Below are 13,008 nucleotides of genomic sequence, written 5' to 3' on the forward strand. Positions count from 1 at the left end.
AAGATCGGAGACAAGAGAGGGAGAGAGCTTGAGTGCGACTATGCGAGAGCCAGAATACCACAGTGAGAGAGATAAAAGAGTTCGAGCTTCAGTGAGAGAGTGACAAGAAGAAGGAGATGAGTAACGAGAAGAAGGAGGCGTTGAGGGGCTAGGGTAAAAGGTTTTGATGAATGGAAACGACGTCGTTCTCAAAATTTGAAAAAAAATTAAACATGACCGATCCGGGTTTTAAAAACCGACCGAGTCACTGATTTTAATGAAAACTGGATGGGTCGAACCGATTTTTACCGAGTTTGATGGTTGGACGGTTTGAAGGATCTCTCAATATGGCCAAGTGACTGAATTTTCAGTTGAATCGCCCGGGTCGAACCGGGTGATTCTACCTAAAATCAATATAAAAGACAGTGCTACGGTGTTGAAGGTCATTTTTTCTGTATGTGATGAAAATAAGTGGCTGAAATTACTTCTATACACGTGGTTTATATGTTGGGTAGTGAAAATAATTACTGAATCGAAGACAGAAACATGATGAGCTTGTCACTTCAGATGTTATAATTAGCATAAGTTAATGCTAATGTTAATGGTGTAATTTGTAGGCCATTTTTGGTGAGCCTAAAAGTTTGTACAAAGTGGTTATAGGTCTCTTTTTTTCTTTTAAATTCAAAAATAGAAGTGTTATGGGTAGTTTTTTTAATCCAAAAAAGAGGATTATGGATAGCAAAAAGTTAAGAAAAAAAATCTGTTGCTGAAAAATAAAACAAAAAACACTTGTTCTTGTCCCAAAAAAAAAGAACATGATGATGAATATAACAGTGATGACATGAGCTGAAAAAAAGTGGCAATTATAGAAAGAATAACACTAGCAATAGCAATAATAATAATAATAACAATAATAATAATAATTAGAGAATTATGTTTAAGATTTAATAAATATTACAAATTGTTCGACTTTTTGATTTAGGATTTAGAGTGTGTTTTGAGTGTGATAATTTTTGTAGAAGAACAAATTTTTTATTTAGGATTTAAATAATAAGATATATTTTAAAATTTTATTTTTTAGGTTTTATATTTTAAAAAAATTGAATAACCTTTTTTTCAAAAATTCAATTAAGATGTCTCTCTTGCTATTTATATTAGTAAATAATTATTTAAAAATCTACTTCTCATGTAATTAGAAGCCAACTCTTACTAATATTTATAATTAAAAAATTCTTTAAATTAATGCAGTTGCTATCGAAAAAGCTCAAACTAATTTCAAAATAAGATAAATAATATTCTTTTGAATTAATTTATAACAAACAACACAAATTCATTTAAACTGAAAATTGATCATTCTAATAGACATCTAATATAAAATTTTTAAATTGACTATTAAATATCAAAAGTTAAATAACAAATTATTATGGGATCAAATTTAATAATTTAATAGGATAAATAAATATTATTATCATATACTACTAAAAAAAATTTAAATTATAGTAGAAATACTTGTCTCCACAAATTAGTACATATAGAACTATCTCTCCTTAACAATATTCATTTTTTTTTCTAAAATCATCTAACAAAAATTTGTTCTTCCACAAAAATTATCACACTCAAAACACACTCTAAATCATAAATAAAAAAGTCGAACAATTTGTGATGTTTATTAAATCATTCTCTTATTATTATTATTATTATAAAAGATTTTCTTTTTCTTTACTTTTTGCTATCTATAATCCTCTTTTTTGAATTAAAAAAATTACTCATAATACTTCTAATTTTGAATTTAAAAAAAAAAAAAGAGACCCATAATCATTTTGTACAAAATTTTTAGGCCCACCAAAAATAGCCTACAAATTACACCGTTGTTAACACTGCTAATTATAACATATGAAGTGACAAGTTCATTATGCTTCTGTTTTTGATTCAGTAATTGTTTTCACTGCACTCAGCATATAAACCACGTGTATAGAAGCAATTTTAGCCACGTATTTTCATCACATAACAGCACCGTAACACTGTCCTTATATAAAATCATTTTCATTCAAATTCCAATTTGACAAAGTACACACTATAAGTTTATGATAACTTCGACATTTATCTACTATAACATGTTTATTTATGAAAGATCGTCATGTAAATATATTTATGAAAGATTATTATGGTTATGCAGATAACAATTTTTAGAACAAAACTTCATTTATTTTGATAGAATTCGTAATGAATAGAGAATAGTTGATATATATTATATGAAAAGTTAAAAGATAATAAGTATTTTATTTTCTAAAATTACATCATTTTTATATTCATGTAATAGTAATGTACCACTATAAATAACAAAATATATAGACAATTTCATTTTCATACTATCTATTAACAAAAAATATACATATCCATTGTTTATTATCATAAAGAACTAATACTTTTTTTTCACCAACTAATTAGCCTAAAGTTAAAATTCTTATAATCTAATTGTCATTTTTTTAAGTATAATTAATCTATGTATCACTTTTTTTTTGTTTTGGTATCCCACAATATCCCCAAACCCGACAGATCAAGGACTAATCCGCTGCGGTACTGAGCTCCATTTAAGGGTTTGTCGTTGGTCAATGGATTACTGCATGCACAAGGCGGGATTCGAACCCCCGACACTTACTTAAACGGACTAATAAACTAACCACTATACCAACCCAACTTGGTTAATCTATGTATCACTTTGCTCCTTACCAAATAGACCAACATTTTTCTTATAGTTAGTTATGTTACTAACTCTTTTTGTTTTGGTCAGGGGATCTGGGCCAATTACATTACTAACTTGACATAAGAAGCTAAGAAGCATAGTATTTTTAACGTTTTTTCTCACCTTTTCTTGTTAGAAGTTCTTATTCATTTGGGTCAACGCTTCCTTTCTTGCTTAAGGTATGGACAAGTTTCATTGGCTGGCGCAGTTTACCAAGAATAAGTGGGCCTGAGAAGAATTCAAAGCCACCGCAACTGATGATGAAGCCGTTGCATTCATGAAGGCGGAATAGGATATTATATAGTTAAGGAAGGAGTTGGAAACTGATCGGCACATTTTAATTTTGATATCGAAAAAATTGTTGTGTTATCTACTATTATTAAAATTTTATTGTTATTTAGAGTGTGAAAGAAGACAGTTTAACAATTCGAAAGGTTTGATTTAGATTTTTAATATATTTTTATTTTTTTAACTACAAAATTTATCTTCCAATTTGTTACACACTTGACAAAAAAAAAATCGCACACACAATATCTAGAGTCTAATTTGTTCATCAATCAAGTTTGAGCATAAATAAAAAATTAGGTTCTCTCTCTCTGACAATATGTGTCCTTCGATTTGTGTATTATTGTTTAAAAAAAAAAGTTAACTCCATATCAATATAATACATCTAAAGTTCTAAACAACCCATAACAACACAAAAAACGTCATGAAAATCCATTAAAGAAAAAGAGCCATTGATTGGAAGTAAATGCTGTGTACTTTTTCATACTTTTGCATCCCTTATGATCATCTGCTATTCTGGTTTGTGGGTTGGGCCGTTGCCGAACGCCCGAACCCATAACGATGACAAAAAAAAAAGAGCATTATTCGAGGTAAGTTGAAGGTGTATGCGTCTTCAACTGAGAGAATAGTAACACACAACAGTTATTACTTATTAGGTGAAAATTAACCAAAAATAGATAAAACAATAAGAGACAAATTTATAAATTTGTTGATAACAAGTAGCCAAGTAGGTGAGCCTCCATGATTGTGCCGGTTTTCAGTTATGATGAGCTGGCATGAAAGAATTGTGATGATTATGATTGGCACAACTAATAAAATATTAGCTACAATCACATGCAAAATAGTACCTTAGACTGACATAATCACCTTACTTCCTACATATTTATAGATTGACCGTTTGACCTTAGTCCAACAACAAACACATTGGACTAAGCAAGTGATGATTCTGGTTATCAATGTGGCCTACGCACTCATCAATTCATGTCTGGATTGCTTTTGTACCTGTACTAAACTCCATCTAACCGATGCTTAGAGCTTTCCTTAACTTGTATGGCTTATATGCCTACTTAGTGTACCCAACTAATCTTTTATCCAATACCTGCCAAATACAAGGACCTATACATATACATAGCCAAGTCTAACCAAGCTCATAGCACTACATAATTAGTTATATCGATTCAAACCAATAATTAAGATTTGGATTACAAAGACTTGCGTAACATTTTTATACAGGGAGAAAGTAAGAGGTAAACAATAAAACCGTGAAAGTGCTAATCTCCATAATACAGTTAATTTAGCATTTTCTTCGCTAAGCATGGTAAACGAAACTTGTACCACACAACATACTGAATACATTAACTTCAAGAATGGCGACTGAGATAAATTATTACGTCTAAATAATATAATTAAAAAAAATTGGAAACAAGAAGCTAAGCATGAGTTGAATCTGGTGGAAGAAGTGCAGTAACATTAGTGATCGTCACGATATCCCGGCGAAATGTATGTACATAGTTCAATTTCTATAAGCTTTTCCTATGAAATGCATTCTTGAGGCCACTCATCAACCTCTGCCTAAGTGATTTCGTCATCCTTGGAGTCCCACTCTCCCCATCATACATTAGCGCCGACGACGACACTGAACCCCTTCCACCTCTCCCTATTTTTCTCTCCTCCGCCGCAGCCGGCATAACGTGGAAACTCGCCGAACGCTCTGAGTTCAGCGCATTCAACTTCCGCTCCTGCTGCTCCGCATCGGCGGCATGGTGGTCCAGCAGAATCTTCCTCATCCCATTAAGCTCCTTCTCCAGGCTCTGAATCCGAGAGCACGTCGAATCCATCGCCTCCTTCAGCTGAGCCGTCTGACGCCGAGCCGAGTCACGCCGCAGAATATCCCCTAGTGATTCTCGCTCATCTTGTTGGTTCCCGCCGGAAGCAGCAGCCGCCACCGCAATAGAGCGGCGCGTGTTGAGATGCTCCACCAGCATCGCTCGCACTATGAACCTCAAAGGCACTCTCGGATTCTGAACACACTCCATCAACACACGCGGCGATAGCTTCGTACAATCTATCGAATTGCACAACTGAGATTTCTGTTCCTCAGTAAGTTTCCCGTTCTTGTTTTCCTTCATGAAACAATACGAGTACAACACAGTAATCAATTTAATTAATTAATTAATTTTTAATGGAAAAATAAACACGTGACGTGACGTGACGTGACGTGGCGCACCTTGAAATAAAGATCAATCATCCTGTAGAGAACGTCGTGGTGGGGAAGGCGCGCATTGATGGAATCAACGACAGATTGAAAATCCTGAGGGCGAATCTCTACGACGACGTTTAAGCAAGTTGCATCGATGTCGTGACCATCGTAGTCATCCCAAACCAGCGCTTCAATGCACCTGCTTACAAGCGACGCCGTCGTTTCGGCCTCGGGAAGCAGACCCATGCAGGACCGCAGAACCACCGATGCGTACTCTTGGTCAATACCAACGATTCTGTTGAAGTAGGATTCCGCCACGTGGCAGAGATTCTCCCCGTCGTAGCCTCTGGAATCCGTCATGCCGAGCAGCCCCGCCGCCGTCCTGATGGCGGCGACGTTATTGGGCGTGAGGTGGACTCTGCTGCTGTAACAGAATTCTGCGATGGCGGCGAAGGTGTGGGGCGTTATGTTTAACGGCGGGGAGAGTGTGAATTCGGTGAGGTTCGTTAGGTGGCGCTTGAGATAGGAGCTCCGTGAAATGATGCGATCCTGAAAGGGAGAGGTGTGTGATGACGCGTCATTTCATTTACACAAGGGAACAAATAAACAAACAAAATTAGAAAAGTGAAGCACATTCTTTTATGTCATCAAATCAAATAAAGGGAACGTCCCCTCTTTGCCGGAATTCAAAAGCAGAGAGAAAGAGCCTTAAAGCTCTGCTTTGCCAGAAAAGCCTATCCGACAAAACCAGAGCATCGTTCAATGTGGCTTTGCTAATAAGAATTTTGGTAATTACTATTTTGGCAATGTTCATGGGGTATGAAATTGAGCACCCTATAAATTTAGGAGTTGAATACTCTGAGGATTAAGAAAGAGTAGTGATAGAATAACCTTTTTTCTTTTGGTATTGGTTGGGTAATAACAGTGAGACCTTTGTTGTGTAGTGAAGAACAAGAAAACGACACCTCTGGTGGGGTTACTGATATGTTCTTTTAAGCACAGGAATAGGACAAATTTGGGTACTGAGTGTGAGTGATCCTAATCGAGGAGAATTTAAAACAATTGAAAGCCAACTGTAAAAGTGGATCAAGCTGTTCCAGCTGAATAAGAAATCATCCCACATGTTTTGCATTGATACAAGCTAGCAATGCGTAGTAAATAACTAAATATGAATGCTGAGAACAATTACAATGTAGGAAGAAAGAGAAAGAGAGAGAGGGGGAGGGGGGGGGGAATCCCACTGCTACTTGCAGTACAACGGTTAATCACGTCATATTCTATAGACCAAAACAAAATTAGATTTTTCTCCACTGTCTCCCTCAAGTAATCAAAGTCGTGTTTTCACATTATTATCAAATATCAATCACAAATTTAGAATTTTCAGGGTTGGTATACGTTGCATTAATGTCATTGCTGCAATTGCAGCCAAAGTAGCTGCAGATTTTTTTTCCCTCTTAATATAAAAAGTTACACATCAAGCTACAATGCAACGGTAAACTAAGGCATTAACACTAATAAACGTAACCGAAAGAAAAAGCATCAACTGAATTTGAAACAAAATGCAAGGAGTTATTAACAAACCTTGTGTAGGCGAAAGCAGGTTCCTTGAACACGTAGCAGGAGGTCCGTTTGATGGCCAGAAGACAGAGACCTGAACCGAATCGATAATTTTGCTTAGAGAGAATATATATAACGGAAAAAGGAAAGGAGAAAGAAATAATTATAATGATGTAATAATTACCAGGCGCTGATAGTTGAGTGAAGGAGTGGGGGAGAAGAGGAGAAGGAGGGTGGAGAGAGAGAGGGGGAAGAGGAGGTGGAAGAGAACTCGGGTTCTTCCTCATAGATGGTGTCGATAACACCGAACTGGTGGTTCCACCCGTTACTCATCTATCTAACTATCTTCCTTCCTTCTTCCCAACGATCCTAACGCGCTTTTCAGGGCACACTCAATGCTTCCACTGCTATTTTCATGACCGTATAGGTGTATCAGTATGATTCTTTGGGAGCTCATAAATATTGGTTCAGGGAAGGCTATTAATGGCACATGTGATTTTGATGACTCATAAATGCCTCTCTTTAATTTCGCCCTTCCCTTCCCTTTCTCTCATTTTATTTCTTTTTCTACACTACAACCAGTAGTAATAGTCCTGGTAATATATTTTTACTCTCCTCTCATAATCAAGTCCTCAATATTTTAATCTGTTTTCCAAAATCGGAACAAATCAGATTTTGCATTTATATAAATGGATGGATTTGGGTTTATATGGCCATGTGGCATACCAACCAAGTAATGGACGGCCTAGTTTTTCCTACCATGTGATGTCAACAGTAGCTAACAATCAAAATTGAGTAACCAAAGAAGGACAACAATTTCCTCTCTCTTATAAAATCCAGTAATGCACATGCACTCCAAGCGGTTCTGCATTCTAAAAAACAGAATTAACAAATTTATCAACGTAAGATCGAAGACAAAAGCACACACGCTAACCCCATATTTATCATTCATTTATTTTTCCTCTTTCGTGAGTTTACCAATCCAAATAATGCGTTACACACTTCTTACTTATTTGCTCAATTTCCATTAGTCAAAACAGTTTCATTTTTTTTACGGTTTAAGAATTTTCAACTTTTTTTTTATTTTGGTCATATTTTTATTTTTTTGTTATTTGCATTACAATGTTTTTGGACATGTTGAGTTTCAAATATATTTTTTGTCCTTGTTGAATTTCACACATTTTATTTTTGGTCATGCACAGTTTGGTTTTGGAAATGGGAATTTTAGACTTTTTTGGTCATGGGGAATTATTAAGCCCATTAGGCTGTTAGCCCAATAGGCCCAAGATACGGTCAATTTGGAAAATTGGTCCAATAGGCCCAATACCTCGTCCCAAAAAAAAAAAGACGACTCTGAAACCCTAGTTTTGAGCTTTTGATATATACACCCTTGCATTGCCGTCACATAGCGAGAGAGAGATAAGAGAAACCAAAACCCTTCGCCTTTCTCAGCACACCAGAGAGTGTAAGTAACAGCCAAAATGAAGTACAATCCTAGGGTTTCAAGCAGCCGTAGGAAGAGCCGCAAGGCTCACTTCACTGCTCCGTCGAGCGTCCGCCGCGTTCTTATGAGCGCCCCGCTCACTACCGATCTCCGATCGAAGTACAACGTGCGCTCCATGCCGATCCGTAAAGACGATGAGGTGCAGGTGGTTAGGGGAACCTACAAAGGCCGCGAAGGGAAGGTGGTTCAGGTTTACCGTCGCAAATGGGTGATCCACATCGAGCGCATCACACGCGAGAAGGTTAACGGGTCCACCGTGAACGTCGGAATCCACCCATCGAAGGTGGTGATTACAAAGCTCCGATTGGACAAGGACAGGAAGTCTCTTCTTGACCGCAAGGCTAAGGGTCGTGCTGCCGCTGATAAGGAAAAGGGTACCAAGTTCGCTCCTGAGGATATCATGCAGACCGTTGATTAGTTCGTTCTCATTTTCATTTTTCTATATACTGCTACTTAGTTTGTTTCTGCTGTTAGTGTTGTTTCGTATTTTAAAGCTTTAACTATTTTTGGTCGCTAGTTTTTTTGGAGGGTCTGGATCTGAACAAATCCTGCGTTTTGAGGCCTATTATGTTTTGCTTATTTAATGAAATGCTTGACATTATTGCTGATAATGTTTCTTGAGTTTGTTTATTCCGGCTTGGTATAAGCATTGCTATGGTGGCTTGGAGTGCCTGCTCTATAGTGTGCTACTGTTTATATCTTTTGTTTGCTTTCACGGAAGCAAACACCTTTATAGGTGGCACGTAGTTACCCTCAAGGCAACTGGATTTAAATGTAATTTAGATAGGAATAGAGAGATGGAGAATTGGAGACACTAGTACACTTCTCTAGCACCTTGATTACATGCCTCTGTTCAAGTTAAGGGTAGTCTCATTAAATGATTCCACTATGATGTCATTTTGTGGCTCCTTCACCCTCTAGAAAATTGGACTCGGTAAAGTTTAAGAGGTTTCACTTTCAGAAATGCTCCAACCTTGAGAGCTTCTGTGAATAGACTAATAGAGTGATAATTTTACTGTTTTGGTTGTGTACTTGTATTCTTTACTTGGGATGTCGAATGCCTTGACTGCTCGAATTTTCAGTGTGTGATTGAGGATATCCCAAAGTAAGTTGTGGCCTAATTTCATTATTTGAGGGAAGTTACTTAATTTGCACCACTCCATCTTCACAAACAGTTCTACACACGGTATCCATAGATCCCACTACACCCAGTTCTCACATCAATCTTCTTCCTCTTCTATTTGTTTTACAAGGTAATAGTCTAATAGAGGTCTCTAAACCGCCCATCAGATCGAATAACATTTTTCTCTTTCGTCGTAGTTCGTACTTTTTGCATGCTCAGTGTATATAATATTTGATTGATTGTTTAACAACGGGACTGAACGCTTGAAAAAGCAACAAATAACTAAGCATGTTAAGTGTATTATGGTGGGCGATGATGGAATGTGAGATGCATATAGTTTGTTTCTTTTACAAGATTTTTCTTCTCAATGTGGTTTTGTTAGTACACTTTGCTATTTTAGATAAGAAATCATTTTGCATGACGAAAAAAAAACCATTAAGAGATAGGACTAAACAAATCCTCTTTTGTAAAATAAATCGTTCTCTCCGTAAGTTTTGTTGGGTCAGAGGAATTTGTTCGTCACAATTGAAATTTACCTTGTTAATGTCTAAAGGTCGGATATTAATGTTCTCGAGTAGATGACATGACAGATGACGCACATGGTAAGATATTTTGCCTTTGATCTTGTTCCCCCTCCATAAGATTTGAAGGTGAAAAGAAAAAAGAATATCGCTGTTAAAATTAAAGAGAAAAAAATAATGGCCAAGGGTACGTTTATCCTTTGCGCCTTTTGCTCATGTTATTTTGTATAAAATTAGATCGAGGCCATTACTTCAAAAATATAATTTTAACGTTTTTGGTTGCCATAAGTATCATGCTCTAGTTTCCATTTCCCAACTAAGATTGTGATCTCCCACTTCAAAATAATAATAATATTCGTATCACTGTATATTTTTTACACTTTTTTATGGTATAAAAAAATAATGTTTTTTATTTTTTCTCAATTTTTATAATCATCTTTAATAACAAATATGAAAAATATAAAAAAAATTGTATAAAAAGATAGTGCATATAGAATTCCTATAATAATAATGAGAGAATAATAGGCCATTAAAAGTAATCGTGTACTGTATGTGTATGTGAAAACCGTGCCACCGATAACTATTGAAAGTACAGTTTTAGGGGAAAATGCATAATATAACTTCTCATAAGAAACAGGACTCCTGTATCTCAGAATGCCGTCTACAATATAAGAGGGAAACAAGAATGAAACAAAATGTGAAACAAAAAGCAAATGGCAGGTACCAAGTTATTGAAATAATTTAGTCGTCAAGAACCCAGAAACACTCATCAGTGGCACTACTTATTCTGCCCTCACTTCAAGGGCCACCCCAAAAAAATTGAATCAAGTTTGGAATTCATACAATGCATTCTTGAATTAGAGAAGAAAACCCTCAAGGTTTGAGGGCAATTGCCAATCCAAACCTGGGTTTTTTATCTAGGGCCTTGGTATCAACCTCACCAGAAACAGTCAGCACTGACTTTGGTATGATCTCATGCTGCAGGAGGGCGCCAAGCTTTCCATGATTGTTAAGCCTTGCTTTGACCTGTGTAAGATGGTCAACAGCAAAAGAGCCTCCAACTGTGAAAGTGTTCTCATTTGTAGAGAACCTTCTAGTGATCTCTGCAACAGCTGAGCTCATCTTTAACAGGTCCAGATGATGGAGATATGATGCTTTGATGGTGTCACCCTTGTCACCACTGATTGGAAAGTGAAACTTGTTAAATGTTAACATGGGGCGTTAAAACGGCATTGTTAAGAGATCTCAAACAAGACCATTTTTTTTTTTTTTTTGACAGGCACAAGAAGCTTACAGGATTATCGAAGCAGATGAATCGGGTTTTGAGAAACTAATCCCAGCAGTGTACTTAGTAAAACGGCCTGAAGTAGTATCATAGCCTGCCTCACCACCAATCGCAATGCTTGGGGTACCAACAGTGGTAGAAACATCAATGATAGGGGATTGGTTCATTGCAATGGCTGTTGTCAAGGTAGCATGGTCATGGAAGTATTGAACCTCTAACTGCCAATGGCAAATCATACAAACTTCAGAAAAAACATAAACTATTCATTTGGGACAAATTTTACAAGCCAGAAGATGTATATACCTTGCCAGAATTATAATCAGGCAGCTTAACTGAAGCAATAGTCTTGGTGGAAGGAATGATGTCAGTAAATGTGAGTGTAGTAGAGATCTGACACAGAAGAGGGTAAACGAATAAGATGATGTATTCGATAATGGAACTAACTCCGCCTATGTTACACTTGCGGTACATAGCCGGTCCCAAGCCCGGATAAAGGAGGAGGGTTGTGTTAGGTCTTCGGCAACCAACGTAAAAATATAGCCGAACCCCCCCATGACATGATTCGATAATGGAACTATCACCAACCCACAATTGAGTCTGTGTCAACTTTGAGATCAACAAGAGTATTCCTATACTTATACTGTGCTGCAACATCCCCAACTGAGTGTCCACCTTTCTTCACGGCTGTTGAAGTAAGGGCCTAAGACAGAATCAAGAAGAAATCAGCTTACCAAAGTAGAAGATGCAGCAAGAGTTACACATTTAGAATGATGAACATTTAGCTCATTGTAACAATAACTGAGAGAAAAACATGCAACTCTAAATAACTAAAAAATGATATGTGTACAACCATTAATATACAAGGCTACAACTATTAATTAGGTTGTAACTCCCACTTACTTTTACCTATCAAACCTTCTCCACCTTCAGATTTATGTATGAGTCTCAAATAGACACCAATAAATGCCAAAAATTCTAATTCTAAATAAGTGCGAAAAGACATACACAAGTACTCATGGATGCAACTGCAGTTAAGATTCTCCTTAGAACATCACCAAACATGTTCAGACAGAAGATCCTAAGAAGAGTACACCTGTACACGACCACCCATCCAATAACTACATTTCTTATTTGTTTGATAGCATCAATAAACCTTGTCCGTACAACGGATTCTCTTAAATGCAATGCGGAATTCGAGTTAAATAATTTTTTGAAGGCAAATTCGTGATTCATTTGGGGGAAAAAGTCAATACATGAGGAAACTAAGCTTCTAAATTGGTAAAGGAGCATCGTCATTATCCTCATCATGCTAATCCTATATTAACTATAACGCATTGCAAACGGTTCATAGATATAACGATGGATCTCAAACACAAATCGATTATCCCTCATATGTAATACTCCAATTAAGGTAACTAAATGAGAATAGATTGGGTAAAATACGAAAATCCGAAGAGCTTACCACTCCGGCGCCGCTGTAGGTGGAAACAGTGACTTTCTGATCGGAATTGTAGTCCTTAGTCAAAAGATCTACAATAAAAAACAACAAATGCAGATCTATTAAGTCTTTTGGTAGCTTCGAATCAAGAACGAAAAAATTGTGTTACAAGAGATGGAGACTCAGGTAAAAGAGATTGAGAAGAGAGTGAGAGAGCATAATGAGCTTTCACCTTTGGCTTTCTTGCCGATATCGGAGAACAGTCCCGGTCCCTTGGTCATCTTCGATTTCGTAGCTTACGAAGAGAGAGAATGAGAGAAGGAGAGAGCGAGAGAGAGAGAGAGAGAGAGAGAGAGAGAGAGAGAGAGAGGGA

At 36.6% G+C, this 13,008-nt stretch overlaps 3 protein-coding genes across 3 annotated transcripts in view; 1 reads left to right on the forward strand and 2 right to left on the reverse strand.

The window, feature by feature from the left end:
* Nucleotides 1-4,262: 4,262 nt before the first annotated feature.
* On the reverse strand, nt 4,263-7,353 carry LOC107487654 (BTB/POZ domain-containing protein At3g49900). Its single transcript, XM_016108338.3, has 4 exons — nt 6,949-7,353; nt 6,789-6,858; nt 5,235-5,756; nt 4,263-5,130 (listed from the first exon to the last, which is right to left on the reverse strand). Exons 1-4 carry the CDS (start codon nt 7,095-7,097, stop codon nt 4,528-4,530), a joined length of 1,344 nt encoding a protein of 447 aa, XP_015963824.1. The 5' UTR covers nt 7,098-7,353; the 3' UTR covers nt 4,263-4,527.
* An 800-nt stretch (nt 7,354-8,153) lies between these two features.
* LOC107487655 (60S ribosomal protein L26-1) lies at nt 8,154-8,898 on the forward strand. The gene has a single exon (XM_016108339.3). The coding sequence runs from the start codon at nt 8,246-8,248 to the stop codon at nt 8,684-8,686; it is 441 nt and encodes a 146-aa protein (XP_015963825.1). The 5' UTR covers nt 8,154-8,245; the 3' UTR covers nt 8,687-8,898.
* A 1,609-nt stretch (nt 8,899-10,507) lies between these two features.
* LOC107487656 (mitochondrial outer membrane protein porin 2) overlaps nt 10,508-13,008 on the reverse strand; it is a 2,529-nt gene continuing 28 nt past the window's right edge. Inside the window, exons 1-6 of the mRNA XM_016108340.3 lie at nt 12,868-13,008; nt 12,660-12,727; nt 11,787-11,897; nt 11,501-11,587; nt 11,207-11,415; nt 10,508-11,092 (exon numbers count right to left, since the gene is read on the reverse strand). The exon at nt 12,868-13,008 is cut by the window's right edge and continues 28 nt beyond it. Of these exons, the coding sequence (XP_015963826.1) occupies nt 10,786-11,092; nt 11,207-11,415; nt 11,501-11,587; nt 11,787-11,897; nt 12,660-12,727; nt 12,868-12,916 (831 nt within the window). The 5' untranslated portion in view covers nt 12,917-13,008 and the 3' untranslated portion in view covers nt 10,508-10,785. The remainder of the gene's footprint in view (nt 11,093-11,206; nt 11,416-11,500; nt 11,588-11,786; nt 11,898-12,659; nt 12,728-12,867) is intronic.

Source organism: Arachis duranensis, chromosome 5 (genome assembly GCF_000817695.3).
Source record: "Arachis duranensis cultivar V14167 chromosome 5, aradu.V14167.gnm2.J7QH, whole genome shotgun sequence".
NCBI classification, from domain to species: Eukaryota; Viridiplantae; Streptophyta; class Magnoliopsida; order Fabales; family Fabaceae; genus Arachis; species Arachis duranensis.

Excerpts from the sequence above, each read along its gene's own strand:
- LOC107487654 (XM_016108338.3), bottom strand. The coding sequence starts at position 7,097 with ATGAGTAACGGGTGGAACCACCAGTTCGGTGTTATCGACACCATCTAT. Across the intron at positions 5,757-6,788 it reads CCTGCTTTCGCCTACACAAG|GATCGCATCATTTCACGGAG; the intron begins GTTTGTTAATAA and ends TCTCCCTTTCAG. Across the intron at positions 5,131-5,234 it reads TGATTGATCTTTATTTCAAG|GAAAACAAGAACGGGAAACT; the intron begins GTGCGCCACGTC and ends TGTTTCATGAAG.
- LOC107487655 (XM_016108339.3), top strand. The coding sequence starts at position 8,246 with ATGAAGTACAATCCTAGGGTTTCAAGCAGCCGTAGGAAGAGCCGCAAG.